This window comes from Hemiscyllium ocellatum, chromosome 16 (assembly GCF_020745735.1).
Source record: "Hemiscyllium ocellatum isolate sHemOce1 chromosome 16, sHemOce1.pat.X.cur, whole genome shotgun sequence".
In the NCBI taxonomy this organism is placed as follows: domain Eukaryota; kingdom Metazoa; phylum Chordata; class Chondrichthyes; order Orectolobiformes; family Hemiscylliidae; genus Hemiscyllium; species Hemiscyllium ocellatum.
In genome coordinates, this window is record NC_083416.1 from 30,256,095 (window position 1) to 30,279,164 (window position 23,070).

General features: G+C 38.4%; 1 protein-coding gene across 1 annotated transcript in view; it reads right to left on the minus strand.

Moving 5' to 3' along the window:
• ablim3 (actin binding LIM protein family, member 3) overlaps positions 1-21,559 on the minus strand; it is a 344,253-nt gene extending 322,694 nt beyond the window's left edge. Inside the window, exon 1 of the mRNA XM_060837095.1 lies at positions 21,016-21,559. Coding sequence (XP_060693078.1) covers positions 21,016-21,028 — 13 coding nt within the window. The 5' untranslated portion in view covers positions 21,029-21,559. The remainder of the gene's footprint in view (positions 1-21,015) is intronic.
• Between the last annotated feature and the right edge of the window lie 1,511 nt (positions 21,560-23,070).

Genomic DNA, 23,070 nt, shown 5'->3' on the forward strand with positions numbered 1-23,070 from the left:
ACAGGTGACTGAGGTGATAGTGGGAGAAACACTTTGGGACCAGTTACCATAGATCTATTAATATTAAAATAGTTATGGAGAGGGACAAAACTGGTCCACAGGTTCAAGTTCTAAATTGGGGCAAGGCAAATTTTGATGATATTAGACAGGAGCTTGCAGAGGTTGAATAGAGTAGTTTATTTGCAGGCAAAGGGACCTCTGGCAAGTGGAAAGCCTTTAAAAATGAGATAGCTAGAGGTCAAAGTCTATATGTCCCTGTGAAAGTGAAAGGCAAGGTTGGAAGAAATGAAGAACTCTGGATGACAAGCGATACTAAAGCTCTCACTAGAAAAAAGGAGGCATGGCTGAGGTACAGGCAGCTGGGATGAAGGGAATCCCTGGAGGTACAAAGGGGATACAGAAGTTTACTGAAGAAGGAAATCAGGAGGGCAAAAAGGGGCATGAAATAGCCTTGGCTGAGAAGATGAGGATGAACCCAAAGAGGTTCTTTAGTATATTAAAGGAAAAAGAATAACTAGAAAGACAATCGGACTCCTCAAGGACCAAAGTGGACATGTACGTGTAGAACCATAAGAAATAGGCAAGGACCTCAATGAATATTTCTCCCCTATGTTTACTGTGGACAAGGACATGAAGAGTTGGGAACTTGGAGAAGTTTGTGATGATATCTTGGGGACAGTTCTTATTACAACAGAGGAGGTGTTGAATGTATTTGAATGTATGAAGGTAGATAAATATCCTGATCCTGACCAAATATATCCAAAAACACTGCAAGATGCTCGAGAAGAAATTGTGGGGTCTATGGCTGATATTTTTGCATCATTGTTAGCGACAGGTGAGGTCCCAGAAGACTGGATGGTAGCAAATGTTGAACCCTTATTCAAAAAGGACTGCAAAGAGAATGACAATTAAAGATTGGTAAATCTCACATCTGTGGTAGGTAAGTTACTTGAGAAGATTTTAAGAGATAAGATATACATGCATTTTGAAAGACAAGGTTTGATTAGGAATAGTCAGCATGGCTTTGTGCATGGGAGATCATGCCTCACAAATTTGCCAGAGTTCTTTGATGAAGTGACCAGGAAGGTTGATGAGGGCAGGATGGTAGGTGTAGTCTATATGGATTTCGGTAAGGCCTTTGATAAGGTTCCAAATGGTAGGCTGCTCGGGAAGGTTGGATCACCTGAAATACAGGGGGAGCTGGCAAATTGGATACTCAACTGGCTTGATGGTAGGAAGCAGAGGATAATAAAGGAAGAATGCTTATCAGACTGGAGGCCTGTGACTAATGGAGTGCCTCAGGGGTCGGTGCTGGGCCCATTACTGTTGTTATCTTTATCAATGATTTGGAGGAGAAAGTACAAAGCATGATTAATATGTTTTCAGATGACACTAAAATAGACGGTATCGTGGACAGTGAGAAAGGTTATCAGAAACTGCAGCAAGACATTGACCAGCTGGAGAAATGGGCCAAGATATGGTAAATGGAGTTTAATATAGATAATTTTGGAAAGTCAAATCAAGGTAGGAGATTCATGGTGAATGATAGCGTGTTAAGGAGTGCAGTGTGACCTTGGAGTTCAGGTGCACAGTTTTCTGAAAGTGAAGTCAGACATAGACAGGGTGGTGAAGAAGACTTTTAGCACACTGACTCTCATTAGTCAGGGCATTGAGTATCAAACTTGAGAAGTTATGTTGCAGTTGTACAGGACATTGGTGAGGCCACACATGGAGTATTGTGTTCAGTTTTGGTCACCTTGCTATAGAAAGATATTACTAAACTGGAAAGAGTACAGAAGAAATTTAAAAGGATGTTGCCAAAACTCCATGGTTTGAGTTATAGGGAGAGGTTGCACAAGCTGGGACGTTTTTCTCAGGACCATAGGAGACTGTGGGGGGATTTCATTGAATGTATTAGATCATGAGAGGCATGGATAGGGTGAATGTACTCAGTCTTTTTCCCAGGGTTGGAGAATCAAGGTCTAGAGGGCATCAGTTTAAGTTTAGAGGAGAAAGAATAAAAGTGAACCTGAGGGACAACTTTTTTACACAGAGGATGGTATGCATATGGAATGACCTGACAGCAGAAGTAGTTGAGCCGGGTACATTAACAATATTGAAAGGACATTTGGACAAATACATGGATGGGAAAGGTTTAGAAGCACATGGGCCAAGTGCAGGGAAATAGGGTTTGCGTAAATGTACATTTTGGTTGGAATGGACCAGTTTGGGCTAAAGGGCCTGTCCCCGTACTGTAGGACTCTGTGACTCTATGACTCCATAATATGCATTCAAAATAATAAACAAGGACAACAAGGAATAATTAGCTACTATTCTTGGCTGGCAATTCAAAAGTAACATTATTATTTAAACAAGTAAGACAAACTGCAAGAAAATCATAATTGATAATCGTGAAGGTAATTTAACAAAATAGACACGTGGTCACTTAAGTATAAATAGAAGGGAAGAGTTAAAGTGCAAGTTATTTCATACAGCAAATTTGTACTGCTTCTTCTCACATGTGAAGTTAGAACTAGGTCAGAAACTAGACTAGAATACCTAACATCTTTCGAGGACTGATCAGTAAACTGCGGGTGGGTGAACATTGTAATCATGAAAAATCCAAAAAAACAAATTCTGGGCAACAGATTAGCTGAGCAAAGCATCTCAAGGAGTGGAATGTAGTACTGAAACAGAAAACCCGGGTAGAATGGAATGCAAGCATAGGGCGATGTGTGGCTCAGTGGTTAGCATTGCTGCCTCACTTGGGTTGGATTCCAGCCTCGGGTGACTGTCTGTGTGGAGTTTGCACATTCTCCACGTGTCTGCGTGGGTTTCACCCAGCTGCTCTGGTTTCCTCCCAAAGTCCAAAGATGTTGCAGGTTACGTGGATTGGCCGATCCACCTTTGCTAAATTATGTCCAGGGATGTGTAGGTTAAGTGGAAAAGCTATAGGAAATGCAGGGTTACAGGCATAGGGGAAGGGATAGGTCTGGATGGGATGCTCTTCGGAGGATTGGGGAACTGCATGGGCTGAATGGCCTGCTTCTGCACTGCAGGGATGCTCTGATTCACAGATGGAATTTTGACTGTCAGTGGACCAAGCAGGTTTCTGACTACACTCTGTTTTATGCACAAGTTTTCCACCATTGTTTTCACTGGACTGTGTGGAGGGGAAATAAATGAAGCAAAAGTAAGGGAACGTCAGAAATGTAAATTGAAGCTATAGAAAGCTTCCTTTTTTTTTCCTGAATTTTCTAAGCAGTATCTCAGAATTTGCTTTAGGAAAATAAACTTCTAGAATGATCTGATACATGAGTGGCTAAAGTCCAGAATCGAGTAAAATGAAAACACTTCTTTCTTGGTACTGAGCCGAGAACAAAATGCATTTGTCAACAAAGAATTAATTTCCTGTTATTAACTGGTACATAAATATTAAGTGTTCTCAGTATGCTATTGAAACCTCATAAACTTACTAACTGGCTGAAATTAATGGATTTCTCAAATCAAAATAAATGTGCTTTTTGGAAGTAAAATGCTTGTTTTTATCTTGTTTAACACACCGACAACAATGCCCTATTTAAGGTTACAGATGACATCTTCCTTTATAAACTTATCAGTACCTTTCAAAATTTGCTCAACATGACCTGGCTTGTAAATGCCCAAAATAGTAACACTTCTGATGAAATGTCCATTTTGAGGCTAATCTGTTTATGAATCTTTCACCAAATTCATTCAATGAAAATGGCATTTTTGCATGCAGACACTTGTCCAATAATGGTGAGAAGATGTTCTACAATATAAGAAGATGGCTTCTCTACATCACTGGGCTGAATCTGGAGTTCAAAGTAATCCGTGGTTTTCTTTTGACTCTTTTCACGACAAAGAAAGAATAAAATGACTTTGCAAAAAGATGAAAGAACTGAGGATCCTGGAAATCTGAAAGAAGAACATAAATTGATGGAAAATTTCTGCAGGTCTGGCATCATCTGTGGAGAGGAATTAGAGTTAACGTTTTGGGTCCAGTGAGTTCTGAAGATGGGCCCCTGAATCAAAAACGCTAACTCTGATTTCTCTCTACAGATGTTGTCAGATCTGCTGAGATTTTCCAGCAAAATAACTTTACAGTTGGGGATGAGTCACCCTCCCAGACATTTAAAAAATATCCTCTGTGTTTTTCTTTCTCAATTGCACATTTCATAATAGCCAACAATACAACAATGCTTAAATTTTGTTTCCCATTGAAGTAACGTTCAGATAACAACCATTAAAAATCTTAAAATTCCAACACTTTTGTCTGTAATGAACTTTCCAATACATCACTAAAACATACAAATCCATATTCTATTGAATTATCTAAACCCAATCAAGCAGATAAAGGACAAAAGTCAGTCAAGATCCTGCTTCTGATAGGTCTGCTCTGCAAAGGAAAGAAGTTTTCTCTTATTCATTCGTGAGGTGTGTGTGTCGCTAACTGACTGACATGTGTCGCTTATCCTTGGTTGCCTTGAGAAGGTGGTGGTAAGCTGCCATTTTGAACTGCGGCAGGCCATTAAACAGCAAGTACAGAAGGCAGCAGGACCTATAACATCAAGTAAATTGCCAGCAATCATCTCCCAGTGCATATAGAGAGTGAATAATTGGGTGTGGTGCTCGCAACTGCTAGTAAAATAATTGCACGCTACATTTCACCACATTCAAGAGGAGGATGAAAATTGGCTGGGGAAAATTATATTGTCTAAAGGAAGAGATTGTTTTTATATATTTGCTTCAGTGCCAAGATTATGAGGATTGTTTTAGTGTTTTATAGCACCATAGTTCCCACTTCCACTGACAGGTCTTTTTATGACAGATTTCCGCTCTGGCTTCCAATAATTACAGCTCAGCTTTTTTCCACTCATCACTGGAGTACAGTTACTTCACAGACAGCTCTGCACATATTGATGGATTGTTTGAATGCACTCTGAAATCTATGTGTATGACACAATCACATGACAGCTCCCTACATCTTCAGTGTGTATACAGGTTTACAGACTTCTAAAGCCTAGCTATGCCATCTTCCATAAGTTTAATGTCAGTAGCAGCAGATGAGCAATATGTAAATAGAGGTCAAACAGTTGCCTGTGAACGTACACACTATAATGATCTGCGATCCTATTAATATAATCTCAATTACGCAAGCTTCTCAGTGGATGACAAAATGCAATATGAAAGGCAGATACACTTATGTTTCGGCAAATCACAGCTGAAAATGCTTTTGTAATGTTACCAAATATAAATGATAACTTCTATACATCTTCCCTACATTATCTGGGTGACTATTTATGACTATTTATTATCATCATTAATCTCTGTAAAGCTTAGAAATTCTTTAAGGTATTGTGAGCTGTTAACATTGGATCCTAGAAGAAGAAACCTCAGAAAGGTCAATATCTACATTTATATTTTGTTAAATATTTGCTTTCATACTTCTAAAATGTTAATGGAGCAAATATTGCTTTTCAATACTTTAGCTGGATACTTGGATGTTCAGAGCATTTATTACTAATTCAAGTAGACACAGCTTACTGTTTTCTTCTAATTAAAATAAATTGAAGGACAACTATGAACATTTTATTCCTGAATTTCCATGATGCCACGCTTTTCAGCCATGGTTCAGTTGATTACAATTTTGCCCAATTCAGTAGATTGTGGATTTGAGTCTCATACAAGAAGCTTGACAGCAAAAACCAGTCTGAAAAAATGCTGTACTGTTGGAGGTACAATCTTTTAGATGGGATATTAAACTGAGGCCTCATTTGTTCCTTTGGGTATGCATTAAAGATTCACAATAACTTTTTCAAAGAAAATGAGAATTTATCCATGGTGTTCTGGACAAGATAAACATACAAGTATAAATATCCCAATAATATCAGATAAGCAAGATGCTAATGGGAAGAAAGATCTTCTAACTTCCACCATAAGTTTCTAACGCAAACAGCAAAGCATTTGACAACTAATGGGACTAAATGTGGACAAATTGCTAGAACCTAACAGCTGACTTCAAGAGTTTTAAAGAAAGTGACTGTAGGGATAGTGGGGCCATTTTTGAAATATTCCAGAACTTATTGGATCCTGGAAGGATTCCAGCTGATTTGAAAGCAACCAATGTAGAAGTTCAGGAGACAGACTGCAGGAAACTCGAGGTCAGCTAGCCTAAAATGCCAGAGTCCATTTATGAGGTCATGCACTTTGGTAAGAAGAACCAAAGGACAGGCTATTATTTAAATAGAGAAAGACTCCAAAAGAGTAATGCAGAGGGGTCTGAGTGTTCTTGTTCATGACATACAAAAAAAATCAGCGTGCATAGGCAACAATTAATTAACAAGGAATTTTGGCCTTTATTTCTAGGGGTTAGAGTTTATAAATAGGGAACTCTAGTTGCAACTATACATGGTGTTGCTGAGGCCCTAGCACTGAATACTGTTAAGGTCTTCATATTTCAGGAAGGACATACCGGTGTTGAAGACATGTCAAAAGAGCTTCCCAAGGCTGGTTCTTGGAATGAGTTTAGTAGAATGTGATCTGATTGAATCATACGAGATTCTGAAGGGGCTTGACAGAGTAGACGTGGAGAAGATGTTTCCACTAGTAGAGGAGTCTCAAACCCGGAACATAGTTATGGCACATTCATTTAAAACTGAGATGTGGAGAAATTTATTCTCTCATTGGATAATGAATGTCCAGAATTCTCTATCTCAGATTTAAAGAATCATTTAAAAAATAACTAGATAGATTTTTGAAATATCAGGGAGCTGAGGGATATATAGAGCTAGCATGAGAGAGGAATTGAGGCTAGGGACAGTTCAACCATGAACTTACAGAATGGCAGACTGAGGGACTGAATATCCTACTCCTGGATCTAATTCTTTTGTTCTTCTGAAATATATTCCCCCAATCAGCTTATTTGATCATTATCACATTACAGTTTTGTGGGAATGTGCTGTGCACTTATTTCTTTTTCTGAGTTTCACACATAACAACAATGACTACAATTTGGAAGTACTCCATTAATTATAAAACACATTGAGACATTCTGAGGTTGTGAAAGGGCACTATAAAAAATTGCAAATCCATCTTTCTTTTTCTTTCATACCCAATACCTAATGAGAAAAAATAGCCTCAGTGTGGTAGAACCAAATAGTGTTTGACTGATCTGATAGATGTCTTTTATAATGGTAAGACTGAGAAAAGGGTAGAGTGGTTGATACTTTATATAGGCACTTTCAAAATGCGCTTGATAATTTAGCACATAACAGATCTGTTACCAATGTTGAAGCCTGAGGTTTAAAACAGCAACGTGCACTGTGTGGATTTGAAAGGGGCTAAAGGACAAATAGTGGCGATAGTGCTTAAGGTACAAGAACAGAGAGGCCCGGAGGAGTGTGAACTCAAGTCTTTGAAAGTGATAGAATAAATTAAGAAGGCTGCTAATAAGATTTATGAGATTTATGAGAACCTTTACTTTATAGTTTGAGGTGTAGTGTACAAAAATAGGGTGTTATGCTAAGTGAAAATTCCCATGTGGAGTATTGAGGTCAATTCTAGCCAACTCTTGGAAAGGTGTGAAGATCTTAGTGTGGGTGTAGAGGAGGTTTATTAGAATGGTAATGTAGCAGGCCTCCTTGCTAAAACAGATTTCGATTGCTAACTTGTCTAAATGGATGCTGGGTACATTGGCCAAGTGAAACTCTGCAGTCACAAAACCCACACACCAGACACAGTGAGATTGCATAATGTAAAAGGCAACAGTTATCCTGGGCAACTTATCCACCAAACAAAGGAGGGTCTGGATTGAAAGTCACCAGGTCCTGCCACACAAAGATACAAACTGTAGCAATCCATCCCAATGACTGATAATGTTTCAGCCTATTAAGTGAGTCTCCCTGATTGGCCAAGACTATAAAAAGTTTGAGAAAACCATCCAAAAAGGTATAAAAACAGGGTTCACTTGTAGACCAGTCTCTTGGACCTTCTGAGGAGACCAGCATGGTAAAAGGCTGCTGACCATCGAGAGAGAGACAGGAAGAGAGAAAGCAGTTTTGCAGTCCCTCAGAGACAAAGACAGAGAGAGAGCATGGCTGTCCAAATCCACAAGAGACTTGCGAAGTATTGTTAAGTCTAAGGGGCTGAATAGAGATAGTATAGAAATATAATAGATATAACTATTATAAAAGCTATTACAACTTTTATTACAATAAAATTAGGATGGTTTTGCATTGGTACCAGCTTGTGTTTGTAGTGATTTGACTGCTAGGTGTTGAAAGACACCTGGATAAATTCATTCATAACACTCTAGTTGGATTTGTTTAACCTGTTTAAGGAGGAACTAGGCAATAGTATCAGAAACAAAACACTTCAACAAATTGAAACTAGAGAAGCTGAAGTTATCCTCCTTAAAACAGAGAATATTATGGAAATTTAATGTATGATTCGCTCTAGGTGGTCAAAATCTTGAAGGGGTTTGATAAGCTTAAATACAGTAAACTGTCTCCAGTTTCTGAAGAGCTGGTAAGCAGAAAATTTACAATTACGTTATTTAGCAAAACAATCAGAAGCAACATAAGAAGAAGAAATCTGTAGAGAGGAAGGTTATTTGTCTCATTGTCCCTATGTTGACTGTGCCCGCTGAGTTTCTCCAGGAACTTTTGTTTTTCCCTGTGTTGGCTGTTTGATAGAGCTTTTCAATTAACTCTGCTTTCATGAACTTCCTTATAACCCTGCATTTCTTTCCTTTCCAAATTCCCTTTAGCAAACTATTATTGAACTTGTTTATACAGCTAATGCATTTCACTCTAGTTGTTTACCATACAATGTGAAATTATGAAATTTCTAAGGTTTTCATGCCAAGCTGAAGCCTTGCTGTTTTTGAAATGATGGTGCACTTAAAGAACTTGTGTTAATTGCCAGCTTTCAAAATTAACACTTTGTTATATATTCAGTCACTAATTTAGATAAACGCATTATCAACTTCTTGCCATTTGTTCTTCTTTATGCTCATTCTGGATTAGAGTGGTGCTGGAAAAGCACAGCAGTTCAGACAGCATCCAAGGAGCAGGAAAATTTATGTTTCGGGCAAAAGCCCTTCATCAGGAATACAGGAATAGCTGTATTCCTGATGAAGGGCTTTTGCCCGAAACATCAATTTTCCTGCTCCTTGGATGCTGTCCGAACTGCTGTGCTTTTCCAGCACCACTCTAATCCAGAATCTGGTTTCCAGCATCTGCAGTCATTGTTTTTAGCTTCTTTATGCTCATGACAATTTACAATTATCACTTAAACACCAACTGTCCTATGGCAGGATTCTGCAAGAGCAAGGTTTGTAAAGCAAAGTTTATAATACACAGCTCAGTCATTTTATTGCAAGAGAGCATTTACATCTGAAGGATGTTTTAGATTAGATTCCTTACAGATTCGATTCTTTACAGTGCAGAAACAGGCCCTTCGGCCCAACCAGTCCACACCGACCCTCCAAAGAGTAACCCATTTCCCTCTGACTAATGCACCTAACACTATGAGCAATTTAGCATGGCCAATTCACCTGACCTGCACATCTTTGGATTGTGGGAGGAAACTGGAGCACCCGGATGAAACCCACGCAGACATGGAGAGAATGTGCAAACTCGATACAGACAGTCACCTAAGGCTGGAATCGACACTGGGACCTTGGTGTTGTGAGGCAGCAGTGCTAACCGCTGAGCCACCATGCCGCCTCATGTTAATACTTTGATGGTTAAGCTTTGAGGATCCCTGCTTTCCTTGAAATATGGAAGTATAGGAATTTTAAAATGTTTAAAAAATTGACAATAATCAACAAGAATGGTCAGTTTGACCTTTCAAAAATATGATTATTAACAACTTGCACTTTTGCTAAGAAGTAGCCCTCGGTCCTATGTTATTTTACATTTAAAAAGACATCACATTGGTATCATTAAGTTAACCAATAAAAGGGAATTCTAAAAGACTCTATAATTAGGGTCATAGAGGCATGCAGCATGGAAACAGATCCTTCAGTTCAACCAGTCTACACTAACCGTAATCCCAAACTAAATTTGTTTCACCTGGCTATGTTTAGCACATATCCCTCCAAATCTCTCCCATTCATATACTTAACCAAATGTTTTTGTTTAAATGCTGTAACTTTACCTGCATCCACCACATACTCAGGCAGTTCATTTTACACATTAATCACTCTCTGTTTAAAAAGTTGCCCCTTTTTTAAATCTTTCTCCTCCGACCTTAAAAAAACCCTAGTTTTGAACTCTTGATTCATTTTTTATTTTAAATTCTTATATTCTGTTGTTTATCTTTTCTTTGAAGCTTCTTTTTAAGCTGTAGAAATACTTCAATCACAGTTTCAATCTCTGTAGTTTTATCTTGTTGCATTAATCCAAGCATTTTTGAAGCCATTTGGACATGGACTGTTTCTGTATCTCAGGAATCAAAAATGATGCTGAACATTCTGCAATTGTAAGGGAACATCCCCATGTCTGGCTGAGAGAATGTCATTAATGAAACGGCTAAGATAGTTGGGTCAAGGATGCTATTTTTGTTTTTTGTGAGACTGAAGATGAATAAATGCTGCTACTCTGCTAGTTGCTAATGATTTAAGTAGTTCATATCAATTCATTTGCTAAGTTTACCTGTATCTGCAAAATCGAAAGGAACATTTTTTTCAACCAACAATGTAAAACCAAGGCACACTTAAACAACAGCTATTGGACCTTTGTTATGGATGATCTCCTGATGTAGCACCCAATAGGATTTTGACCACGGTCAGTTCTAATGAAAACCAAAGTCAAAAAAAGATGAAAATTCTACTCAAAATTTCTGTCTCTGCTAATAGTATTGTATGTGATTGCACTTAGTCATTTCTGCATCTTTCAAATATGTAAGGGGAGTCTCTAAATAACACATGCACACATGAATCAATCACCTCAAAGATTCCTAATGGAGTCCATGAGTAATTGTGGATCATGACAATTGCAGAATTATATCTGACTGCCTTGTACATACACATTAACAGCAATTTTTCAGTGTTGTAATACACCTTAAGGGTAATATTGTACAGTATAGATTAATAACCCATATAAATACACTGCCTAGACCATTGACAATAATGAATGATAGCCAAACCAGTTCAATGAGACAGGTTCTATTCCCTGAAGAACAGCAGTAAACCAATGGGTTAGCTATAGCAATCAATACCTTTGACAGTCACTTTTTGCACATAGCCCACAAATGGTCAGATTTATAGAATTGTAACTTGCTGTGATACAATTTCAGCTGACGTTCTAAGGGCTATGGCACAGTATCATGTCCATCAGAAAAAGGGGTGGCATGGTGGGTCAATGGTTAGCACTGCTGCCTCACAGCGCCAGGGTATCTGGTTCAATTCCATCCTCGAGCGACTGTGTGGGGTTTGCATATTCTCTCAGCGTCTACGTGGGTTTCCTTTGGATGCTCTGGTTTCCTCCCACAGTCTAAAGGTGCGCAGGTTAGATAGATTTGCCTTGTTAAATTGCCCTGTAGTGTTCAGGGATGTGTAGGTGAGGTGCATTAGTCAGGGGAAATGTAAAAATAGGATTTGGGTGGGGGAATGGGTCTGAGTGGGATACTCTTTGTACTTGTTGTGCCTAATGTCTGTTTCCACACTGTATATGATTCTATGAATCACTACAAATAATACTCAGTGTGGATTCCATCAGGACCACTCAGTTCCTGACCTCACTGCACATTTGGTTCAAACAGGGATAAAAGAAATGTATTCCAAATGTGATATGGGAGTGACTGCCCTTGATATCAAGAGGGCATTTGATTGATAGTGGAATTAAGGAGCTTAGGTAAAATTAGTTAGTGGGAAACAGGTGGTAAATTCTCCATTGACTACAGTCATAACTAATACAAAGGAAAATAGTTGTGGTTGTACAACACTCAAGAAGCTAAACATCACTCTGTACAAAACAGCCATGATTGGCATCACCTCTTATTGCGGCACAGGTTGTGCTGCTATAACATGCGAATATGGAAGTCTTAAATTTATATAGTTTTCCATGTGATTACATGCCACCTTGCAGGAAAGGTACATAGTTTCACATTTACATTACACATTTGCATTGAGGCAATGTCAGCTGTGATCAAAAACAGCAAAACCTATTTTTAGCAAATTCACTATAATGCAATTGCTGAACTGGGGACACTGTTTCTAAAGCACAAACTTTTAAAATATGTGTTAGCTGTAATGTGATTACATTGTCAACACTTTAACCACTATTTCTAAAGCGTGATCTTTCAACAACATGGGTTGCACAAGAACACAACCATTGCGTTATAGAAGAACTACCTGTAGTGTGTATCATCTATAAAATGCACTGTTGAAACTCACCAAGCCTCCGTAGACAGCACCTTCCAAAGCCATGACCAATATCATCTAGTGGACCAGCAGATACATGGGAATATCACCACCACCTATAAGTTCCTCTCCAAGCCACTCCCATCCAAAGTTGGAAATATATTGTTGCTTCTTCAGTGTTGCTGGGTCAAAAACTTGGAACTCCATCTCCATCAAGATTGTGGGTGTACTTACACCAAATGGACTGCAGTCATTCAAAAAGGGAGCTCACCACCACAGGCACTAGGGATGGGCGTTAAGCGCTGCCCCATCTAACAATGTCCACATCCCATGAGCAATAAAAAAGAATGCATCATTCCTCCAACTGAATGCCATTCCTCTCATCACCATGTCTTTTGCCAAAAATAGGTTTTGCTGTTTTTGATCACAGCTGACATCCTAATTACCTCACTGTAAAGATGCATTTCTCCTGTAAGGTGGCATGCAATCACATGGAAAACTATATACATTTAAGATTTTCATATTTGGAAAAATATAGAGGCATTAAAATTTCCTCAGATAGTAGGGACAAACCGCATGTCATACATTTCATACATGTGATGTTTACTGAGGATAAGAACACATGTCAGACTAAATTATGTGCACCAGAACATGTTGATTTACAATAAACAGGCCATTGGAGAGCCCAATGAGGGGTGAATGGGATCTGAGCACCCCACATTAGTCAATTACTCACTTAGGAAATAATAAGCTTGAAGTGGGACTTGTGTCCAAGGACCAGGTACCTGTATTTCAAGCAATGTCTTCTTTGAATTGTTTCTTTTGCAAAGTGTCTGCAATTATACTGGAATGTTTTTGAAGTACTATGGTGAATTTCTGGATTTGCCTTGAGAGTGTTGCCCCACAGGAAAGGTGGAAACATTGGTGTCTTGTCTATTCAAAAGCAGCATCAGATTTGGAAAGGTAAGCCAGAATTATAGTGCAATGGCTACACAGAGGGTGTGCTGCCCTCTGGAAAGTTGATGCTGGTCCTCTTCATACTCCTTGATAGCTGTGTTGCAGGTCTGTCAATAACCACGTGCTTCACTGTGCATGCCCATCAACACTCTCCCATGCATCACCCCACTGAGCTCCTCATCATGAGTTAACGTTATCAGTACTCACTACATCTCACCTTGTGATAACTTATCGGCTAATCATCCTTTAATACTAGCCTGCCTACACCTCAGTCATGCCAGATGACTGATCATGTGCTGAGTCTCACTATGGCAAAAGGGAGGACTGCAGATGCTGGAAACCAGAGTTTAGATTAGAGTGGTGCTGGAAAAGCACAGCAGGTCAGGCAGCATCTGAGGAGCAGGAAAATCATTGATTTTCCTGCTCCTCAGATGCTGCCCAACCTGCTGTGATTTTCAAGTGATGGGGCCTCTTCACAAAAGCAGTGGTATTAATCATTTTCCCTGCTTAGCAGCCCCTATGAATGGCACCCAGAAGCAGGAACTCAGGGGCAAGTGAAGGCAATGAGATATGGGAAATGAGATGTGGGCTATCATGGCATGAGCAAAAACTAGGGTATCTGAAGAAGTAGATGTTTGGTGGGAGCCCTGAGTGCCAGGGACTGCTACTGGGTAAGCAATGAAGGTGAAATGCATTGAGCAGTGCAAGAGATTGATGTTATCAGATCTTAAAGTCCAATTCCATGCGAAATTTGGAAACAGCATGAACCTTGAAATTGATGACAACTGAGTGGTTCATTATGACCAGTCATGTTTCACTCGAATGAATGATCTAGTTGGGCAGCTATTCCAAATTTCATTAGAAAACAGCTAACTTTGTTGCAAAAAAAATCAATCATCATTTTGTTCATAATTATTGGACTGAATGCTAAAGATTTTTGTCCTGCAGCTCGATTTAATTGATGGAAACAATTTTGAGAGATTGATGAAGCAGTGGCTAGGGAATGTCTTGAGAAGATGCATATACTGACCTTGAAGTCTTGTGGAACTGTTTCCAGGTCCTCCGATCTAGCCTCCAGTAATTAGACTCATTGGGAAAGTGTTTTCACTTTCTTCTGAGCGTAGTTTTTGAAGGCCTCCTGGAACCCTGGGGAAATTTGTTTCTTCTGTCCACTTCCACCTGAATGCCTCTAATCACAATGGAAGCCCCTTTCTGCCTTGAGTTCCATTTTCCAAGTTAACCTCGCCATTGCTTTCATAGCAGAAACTCTGCCCAATATACATTCTGCTTTCAACACTTTCAAATTTCTGCATAAAAATAATTCTCTTGATTTCTCCTTTTCTTCTTTTGACAATTATGTCAATTTATGAATTTTCTATGTTCTTTCCAAGTTTAAACAATTGTTTGTACAAATCCAACTTTACTGTCTGATTTTCTAAGAAAACATTTCATCTGTTCCTTCATGTTTTTATTTTTCACATCTGCCTTTGTTCTCCGCTGCTGAAACCTTCACTGATGGTTTTTGCTGTTTCATCTATTTGAAGGATCTTCAGGGCAGCCTACTCTCTTCAGCAGTATGTAAACTTAAGCTCATTCAAAATTCTTGACTCGCATTAATTCCTGTTCATCAACCAATCCTGTGCTCACTGACCTACATGAGTTCCAAATTTGTCAATGGTTTATTTTAGCATTCTCATTTCTGTTTTTAGTTTACCTTCCCAAATTTTCTTTCCAAGTTCTGTAACTTCCTCCAGTATTCCAACGCTCTAAAAACTCTGTCTTTTGCCAACTTGGACAGCTTCCAGATTCTCAAACTTCTTCACCGCTTCTTTATTGTGCATGCCTTTAGCTAGCTAGGGTCTAACGTTTAGAATTCATTCTTCTACCCTTCTGGCTCCTCCTTTAATGTATAATTCTTTGTCCAAGATTTTGACCTACCTTTTTAGTTGATCCACTGTCCAATTCTGTCAAGACTCTTGTATGACCTTTTACTATCGCACACTGAATTGAAGAGTCTTAGTTAGACTGTACTGTGTGACTTTTGAAATATGCAAGTGCAGCCACACAATTTACATTTTTGTCTTTCAATAGAAGCAGTTTACAGAAGTCAAAAAATAAAAATTGGCAAAAATATTTTATGCATGCACAGGTATAATTTCCTACCACAGTAAGGTGCACTATATTAATATTTACTATTTGTATTGGATCTATATCTCCTACCTACTATGTCTTGATCAGATTTCAGGAAACTTGGGACCACAGAGTCTTCGAGCAGTGTTTACATGCTTTCATTGCTCATGAACAGCACTCACCACAAAGTCTATTATTGTGGATGAGGGAAGGACTTCTTCAAGAATCTGATAAGCTGAATGCAGCAGTTTTTATTCTGTTTACTGCCAGCACAGTAACTTACTTTCACTTTGATTTAACATTTTAAATTTCTATTTAATGAATTCTGGGGCATAGCTATTTCAAGGTTAAAAAACAAATGATCAAGTCTGCGCATTTCTAAAATCAATTCTATTTACAATGCTATTACAGGTCATGTTACAATCAATTCTACTTCTTCAAATCCTGCTTGAGATCACAACCATCAGTTGAAATAATTGTTAATTGCAATTTAATTTTCAACTTTTAAAATATGCTAGTCAAATTAGTCTGCTGTGATTGATTTCAATGGGCTTCATACCTTCTTCTTGAAGAGATTTTATCAAATTTTAAAACTTGGTGAAGCACATGGTAGAAGTTAACATGCTGCACTATTTATGAAAAATAGAAGTGCACTCAGCAAGGAATGTCAATGAGGAAAAGGATCGCTGATCTCTTGTAAAACCAAATGTATCACTGCTATTACCAATTCAAATTGAAACAGGTCCAATTCATTATCTCCCCTTGAACTAGAATGGATTTTACTGAGAAGGGTACTCTGAGTTATTGATTGACAAATTATATTCCCTATGAATTGGAACAAAACAATGGTGTAGGGACTTTATTACAGAAGGTCAAAATAAATTTCAACTTATACTAAACTTTAATTCTGTACAAAGGAGTGACAAAACAAGTTTCAAGATACACGTTTAGAAGAAAAATATATGTAATACATCGCCTGCATGCTGAATGGAACTGAAAAATAATGTCTCATCACCCCCCCAAACTATCATACCTCCACTGAATTGGAATGATTTAATTTAAGGCATTGTGCAACCTTGGAATGTTGTGGTGGAGCTGCACAATCTACAGTCTCAGCAAGGTGTGCACAAAAGTTTAATTCCCTGTGCACTTCTCCATGTAATTCTCCAATCTTATATCCAAAATGCAGTAAGAATGACTATAAATTTACAACTTATTAGGCACAAGTTTTATTGAACTGATGATTTATTAATGAAACTTAGGGATCACTTTATACTAAAGCAGATATTTTGTGTCTGGTATTTTTAAGAAAGGTAATCAGAAGTTTAATTCAGGATGTTGCATGGTTTATATTCCAACTGCACTGTGTATACGTTATACCATTGAAAATACAATATCGTTAAAAGATATAAAAGTTTCATATTGAACCCAAATCTAGATGTGTACATGCCAATAAAGGCTAATTCACATGGAATTCACAAATTGCACCTGAGATATGCACAAGATTGTATTGGTTAGGTCAATATCTATTAAAATTCATTTCTATGATGACAAATGTAAATTATTTCAAGAGTCAACTCAACTGGATATTTAAGCAGAAGTAGCAATTTAACTTTCCTTCCAATAAACAAGTATTTCTTGATGGATTTAATAAAAAAAACTTTAAGCAGTTTAATGAATGCAGCTGAAAACAGATTTATCATCACAAACAAGCTTTTGCAATAATATGTCCGGTCTTCCACCTGCAAGTAACGTGATTTTGATCAGTGAAAATGATTTAAAGAGCTACAGTCAACAATGTAATAGCTTCCTTGGTGAACACTGTCAATTTCTTGGTAAATTAACTATTATTTGATGTGAAAACCATCTATAATGTGCCTCCTGGTGTCTGTGCAACTTCAGCAAATGAAACACTTTGAAAACCAGTACAGTTTACAGAATGTTGAACCTCATCGTTTGGGAGGAGTGGGGAATCAACTTTGTCAGTGGGGCCTCATTGGAATGAATTGAATCTTGAATGAGCATTAAAGGTCAGAGAAAGCATAAGTAATTTGTGGGTGTAACTCACTTGTCTTTAAAAGTTCTCATCTTTTGTGTTGGTGTGGTCGATTCCACCCAAATTGCCCTGATATTACTCACAGAAAATTCACTATGGAGTTTCAAATTCCAGACTAAGTCTTTTTGAAAATAAATTAAAAATTGTGGTCAAGATTCTAGATTCTATTTATATTTACTTAGCTTAGACTGGAATGTATATGGGAAATACCAAGGGAAATTATACATTTAAGAAGTGAGGCAATGTGGACTTGTAAATGCAATTTAAATGGTAAGAAATTTACATTCCTTGATGACATAAATTCTGCTTCTACACACAATGATCTCATGAGCATTCAGTATTCCAATAAATCTAAAAATGAACACCTTTCATTCTATTCTATTCAGTTTCATCATAGTTAATCAGAAAGACTACAACTGATTGTTAATATGATATTGCTAATGGTACCCATGGCATAAAAACTTCAAAGCTTAACTACTGTGTATTTCTATGATCTAATGTGGGTAACTGTTAACATGTAACAGCAATTGACATTTATGAAAACCACAGAAATTTCCAACGAAGAAGAAAGCCACTTGACCCATTTACATGTGCTTGCTCTTTACTCTGTGCCTTATTTCTCCTCACAACAGTGTAACTTCCCCTGCTTCTAATAGTTATCTGTTCCTCCTTTAAGATATCCAATAATTGTTGTGACTACTCCCTGTGAAATAAATTGGTGATCTTGTTATTTCTGCAAAAAGAAATGTCTCCTAACTTTTGCTTCTCACTAACTGAAGACAACTCTAATTAATGAATCCTCATCATTGCTCCTCAGTTAAGGGAATGGTCTTTTTCTATTAATTCCAGCAAAATCTTTTGATACTTTAAGTACCTCTAGAGTCCTCCCAGCTTTTCTCTTCTGGTATCTCAAGCCAGTGCTTGTATCCAGAGTTTTGCATCCTAATATTATCCTGACAAATCTACTTTTCAAAGTAATGAAGTATTATGGTGTTTCCATCATACATTTAGGTCCTATTTCTGAATATAGGCTAGTCTGTTAATAATCACATATCCTAATTCACCAGTATGCTGTCAGTAAAGTGGTGGAATACTAAGTGAAACTCAATACAACAGTCTGCTAAGGGGTCCTTTTCCTTAGCAGCTGTAGTCATAGATATGCGTTTGCACATTCAGCAAGATATTTCATCTACTGTGAAAGTGACTGCTTTGGTTATCCCTGTTTAGATGTGTAATGTGAATGATGTGTAGAGAAACTCATATCGCACAAAAAATTCTATACACAACTTGACAGATATTACACATTTAGATGTGATGCAGGAAACCTTACATCAAAACTTAAGCATTGGTAGATACTAGAATGGACAAATATAATATCCAACAACCTTTTTTCGCTGAAGTTCTCCCTTAATTTAATATTGTGGTCTTTGTCACAAGTATCATGAGCTGTATAGAAGCACCTGCCAATGTCTAACATTTTGTATTTAAACCCATTGGTGTTTAACCACATTCCTTCCTGCCTGTTGTAGACTTAAAAAATCATCCTACCACAACTACTTGTTGGCATCTCATATTAAATTCCCTTCCATTCCATATCTATTTATCATTCACTAGATAGAGGTTAAGGCTGCAAAAATGACAGTGTGCACTCTTTCTGATTGTAATCCATGAATAAAAGCAAGCAGTATGAAGGTAAGAGAAAGGGATTGGAAGTATGGTGAAGCATGAAAGGAAAGGTAAGTGTTTAGAGGATTAGAAAGAAGTAAGGTTTTGTAGATAAGCAGGAATTGAAGCATTCCTGAAGTGGAGCAAGCAGGGATGGGAATTTGAAAATGGAGTGGTTATGACTGAGAGTGAACACAGAATACACAGGTAGATTGACTTAACAATATAAAGCAGTTGAAGAGATTGATTGGACTATTCTGTCAAATCAACAGCCTTACACATTTTTTAAAAAGTAGAGGCATCTGATCATTTCTCATTTATTCTAACCAAACTATTACCTCTAAAAGAGTTATATCCAATGACAAAAATTGTTTACTTCTACTTTATATACCGAATATTCTCTGTGTTTGTGAAAGACCATGACAGCCACAAAAAAGAAACTCTAGCGAAGTGCATGTCGAGATCCCATGGAAAATATTGCAACCAATTTTGAACTAATTGGGATCTTTATCCATATTTTTTCCTTGGTTATTTTGTGATGGAACAAAACCTGAAGCTCTGACAAATTAGTGGGCGGCACGGTGGCACAGTGGTTAGCACTGCTGCCTCACAGCGCCTGAGACCCGGGTTCAGTTCCCGACTCAGGCGACTGACTGTGTGGAGTTTGCACGTTCTCCCCGTGTCTGCGTGGGTTTCCTCCGGGTGCTCCGGTTTCCTCCCACAGTCCAAAGATGTGCGGGTCAGGTGAATTGGCCATGCTAAATTGCCCGTAGCAAGGGGTAAATGTAGGGGTATGGGTGGGTTGCGCTTCGGCGGGTCGGTGTGGACTTGTTGGGCCGAAGGGCCTGTTTCCACACTGTAAGTCTAATCTAAAAAAAATTAAATATAATTCCCTTTGTAATTGACTGGAGAAAGAAAAAAAACAAACTTGTTCACATATTTGGTTCTAATTTAGATCTGCATCTTTTTGAATTCAGCTAAACCAGGTTAGCTATTATCTAGCACAATGAGGTGTATTTGCTTGTAGGGCTGAATGGCCTACCCTTGTTCTTTTGTGATTCAATATTGTATTCAAGTCAAGGCATTTTCAGTAACCCCTGCTGTAAATGTGGAAGCATACGTAGCAAGATGACTTTGCTGAAAAAATAGTCTAAAGTGTAAGCCTGACACCCAATAATGGGAGTTAACATGGTGTGAGTATTATGATCGAGCTCAAAAGGAGATATACGCCACTCAGGTAACTAAATGAATAGTTAATCAGAAAAAATAAAGATTTTTTTAAAATGTAGAATTATAGTAATCCAAGCACATAACTACTACTTCCAATTATTGTGGAAAAATAATTCCTAGACAAGCCTTCCTGACATTACTCTGGTTAAGAAAAATATTTCGTTTTCATGCTTGCATAATTTTGAGTTAAATCAAAAATGCTTCCTCGTTGAAGGAGATGGTTGAAAGGAAATTTCTGTGGCCCAGACTAATCTGAATGGCTCGCTCTGCTAAGAACGAAAATACAACCTGGATCCGGCAGGTCTGTGCTCTACTATCTCATCAATGGCATGCCGACTTCAAGGAAACACATTCATCCAGATACAATGCTTTAAAAAGAAGCCGTGAATGCAGTCAGACAGCACACAAAGAGACATGTAGCTTTTCAATGTGCAGTGAACATTTGAGGATGCTGACAACTAAGGTGTGCGCATCATCTGTTTCGGAGCCCCTGCACATTCTTTGTTAAAGTCTACAAATGAGTGAATTTATACCTGACTGGGAGAAGCAGGAATGGCCGTACAGCAGAGATCAGGCACATACTTACCGCTCATATTCATCACGCAGACCTTCCTATCTTTTCCCTTCACACGGAAACGCCGACCACCTTAGAGGCGTCGAAGCTCCTGATGCTGTCTGACTCGGGAACCTTTCCCAGCTTTCCAATTTCAAAGGAGATTTCCTTCGCGCGTGTGAACCACCCTAGCCCCAATTCCTTGGCCGTCAGTGGGGCTGGGAAAAACCAGCGGGATTTCCCTCTGTAACGGTGAGAGTGATGCTCTTCTCCAATAGTCCCAGTACAGCACAAGGTCAAAGACTTGGCATCAACACACTGGGCTGGGCGTTCCCCGGGTTCTGGTGACGGCTCCGACTCTGATCACAACCGATATGCAGCTTCTCACGAACACTGATTTGGATATAACCTTCTGCTAATCCACCACACAATCCGCAATGATGTGATCAAGACTAAATCCGCCACTGGCGATCTTGTTGTGCGTCTTGCTTTGTAGTTACGATAATCCATCCATTTCACACAAGCACCGCAGCGGCATTACCCTCTCCTCCAGATGCGAGCTGTCTACCGAGTCATCGCTGGCATCACCGTACCAAATTATTGGAAATCTTCAGTGTAAAACTGGCAAAATGTCAGCAGCGAATTGGGCGCACTGAGCAGCAAGATACTGCCATCTGCTGGCACCTCTTTCATTAGTTCATTTTAATAATATCGCCGTTCAGCTTCCACCTGCACGATCCTTCTCCAATTGTGCAGAATGCAATTGAATTCTCAGCACCAAAAAAAGGACAATAAATTAGGGAAGGCCCATAAAGGCCTGAGATCAGATTATTCCTTGCATTCAAGCGTCTGATCAATGTAAATATGACTCTTCTGACAAAAACTCAAAAGTAACTGCATTTCTCTCTATAACTGTTGCAGACTGGCTGAATATTTCCAGCAAACTCAAGATTTTGTTTTTATTCCATGAATTAATGTCTGTCAACTATGTCGGTACTATACCATCATGTACTTTACTATATTGCTAGCAGGAACAGTTATATAGCACCTTTCAGGCAGTAACGTACCAAGTTGCTTCAAAGCAGCATGATCTGAAAACAACAGTGAGGAAGGTGAAGAAATAGTTACAGCCACAAAATTTGAAGTCTTCAATATACATATTTAGATCATCTCTATTTCTATTTTTTATTATTATTATTATGAATAGTGTTATTACAGGTAATGTCTGGGTCAGTGAGTGCTTATGACATTTGCAAATGTTGGCATATAATATGATGGTTAGTTGAGAGAACTGACACAGCCAATGCAGAAATAGTAGAAAGGAGAGAAAATTATGAAAGAACAAACCCCGGATCAATCATTGTGATCCCAGACAAGACTGCCAACTTTTTATCAATCCAGTTATGAGAACATTGGGCAACTGGTATCTCTATTATGAACTGAGTTGACAGACCATAATCTTTTAAAGATAGAATGGCTAGAAGAAGCAGAAACACCAAAGAATCTTTATTATACAATTATACAATGAATTAAACAAGCAACAGCAAATGGTAGGCCTGAGGAATAGAAAGGTCTTACAATCCAACATAAGTTGACCAAGTAAAGATCAAATCAGAAAGCAATAGCTTCTTTAAAAATATGAACAAGGAAGAGAGAGGCCAAACTGAATCCAGACACATTGGAGAAAAAGGCTGCGGAAATAATATTGCAGAACCTGGAATGGCAAAGGAATAAAAAAAACTTTGCATCATGGAAGAAAACACAAATTTCTAAATAATCAAGAGTCAATAGGAGGGGAGGGGGAAAATGTGATAACTAATACCAGAGGAAAAAAATACCAGGGAAACAGGTTGTGAGCTTGCTAGATGAGCTGGTAGATTTATTCTCAGACGTTTCATCACCATGCTAGGTAACATCATCAGTGAGCCTCCGATGAAATGCTGGTGGTCTGTCTCACTTGCTATTATGTGCCTTGGTCTGTTGTGGTGGGTGATATCACTTACAGTTCTGTTTCTGAGAGGTTGGCAAATGGGGTCCAAATCAATGTGTTTGCTAATGGTGTTCTGGTTTGAGTGCCAGGCCATTAGG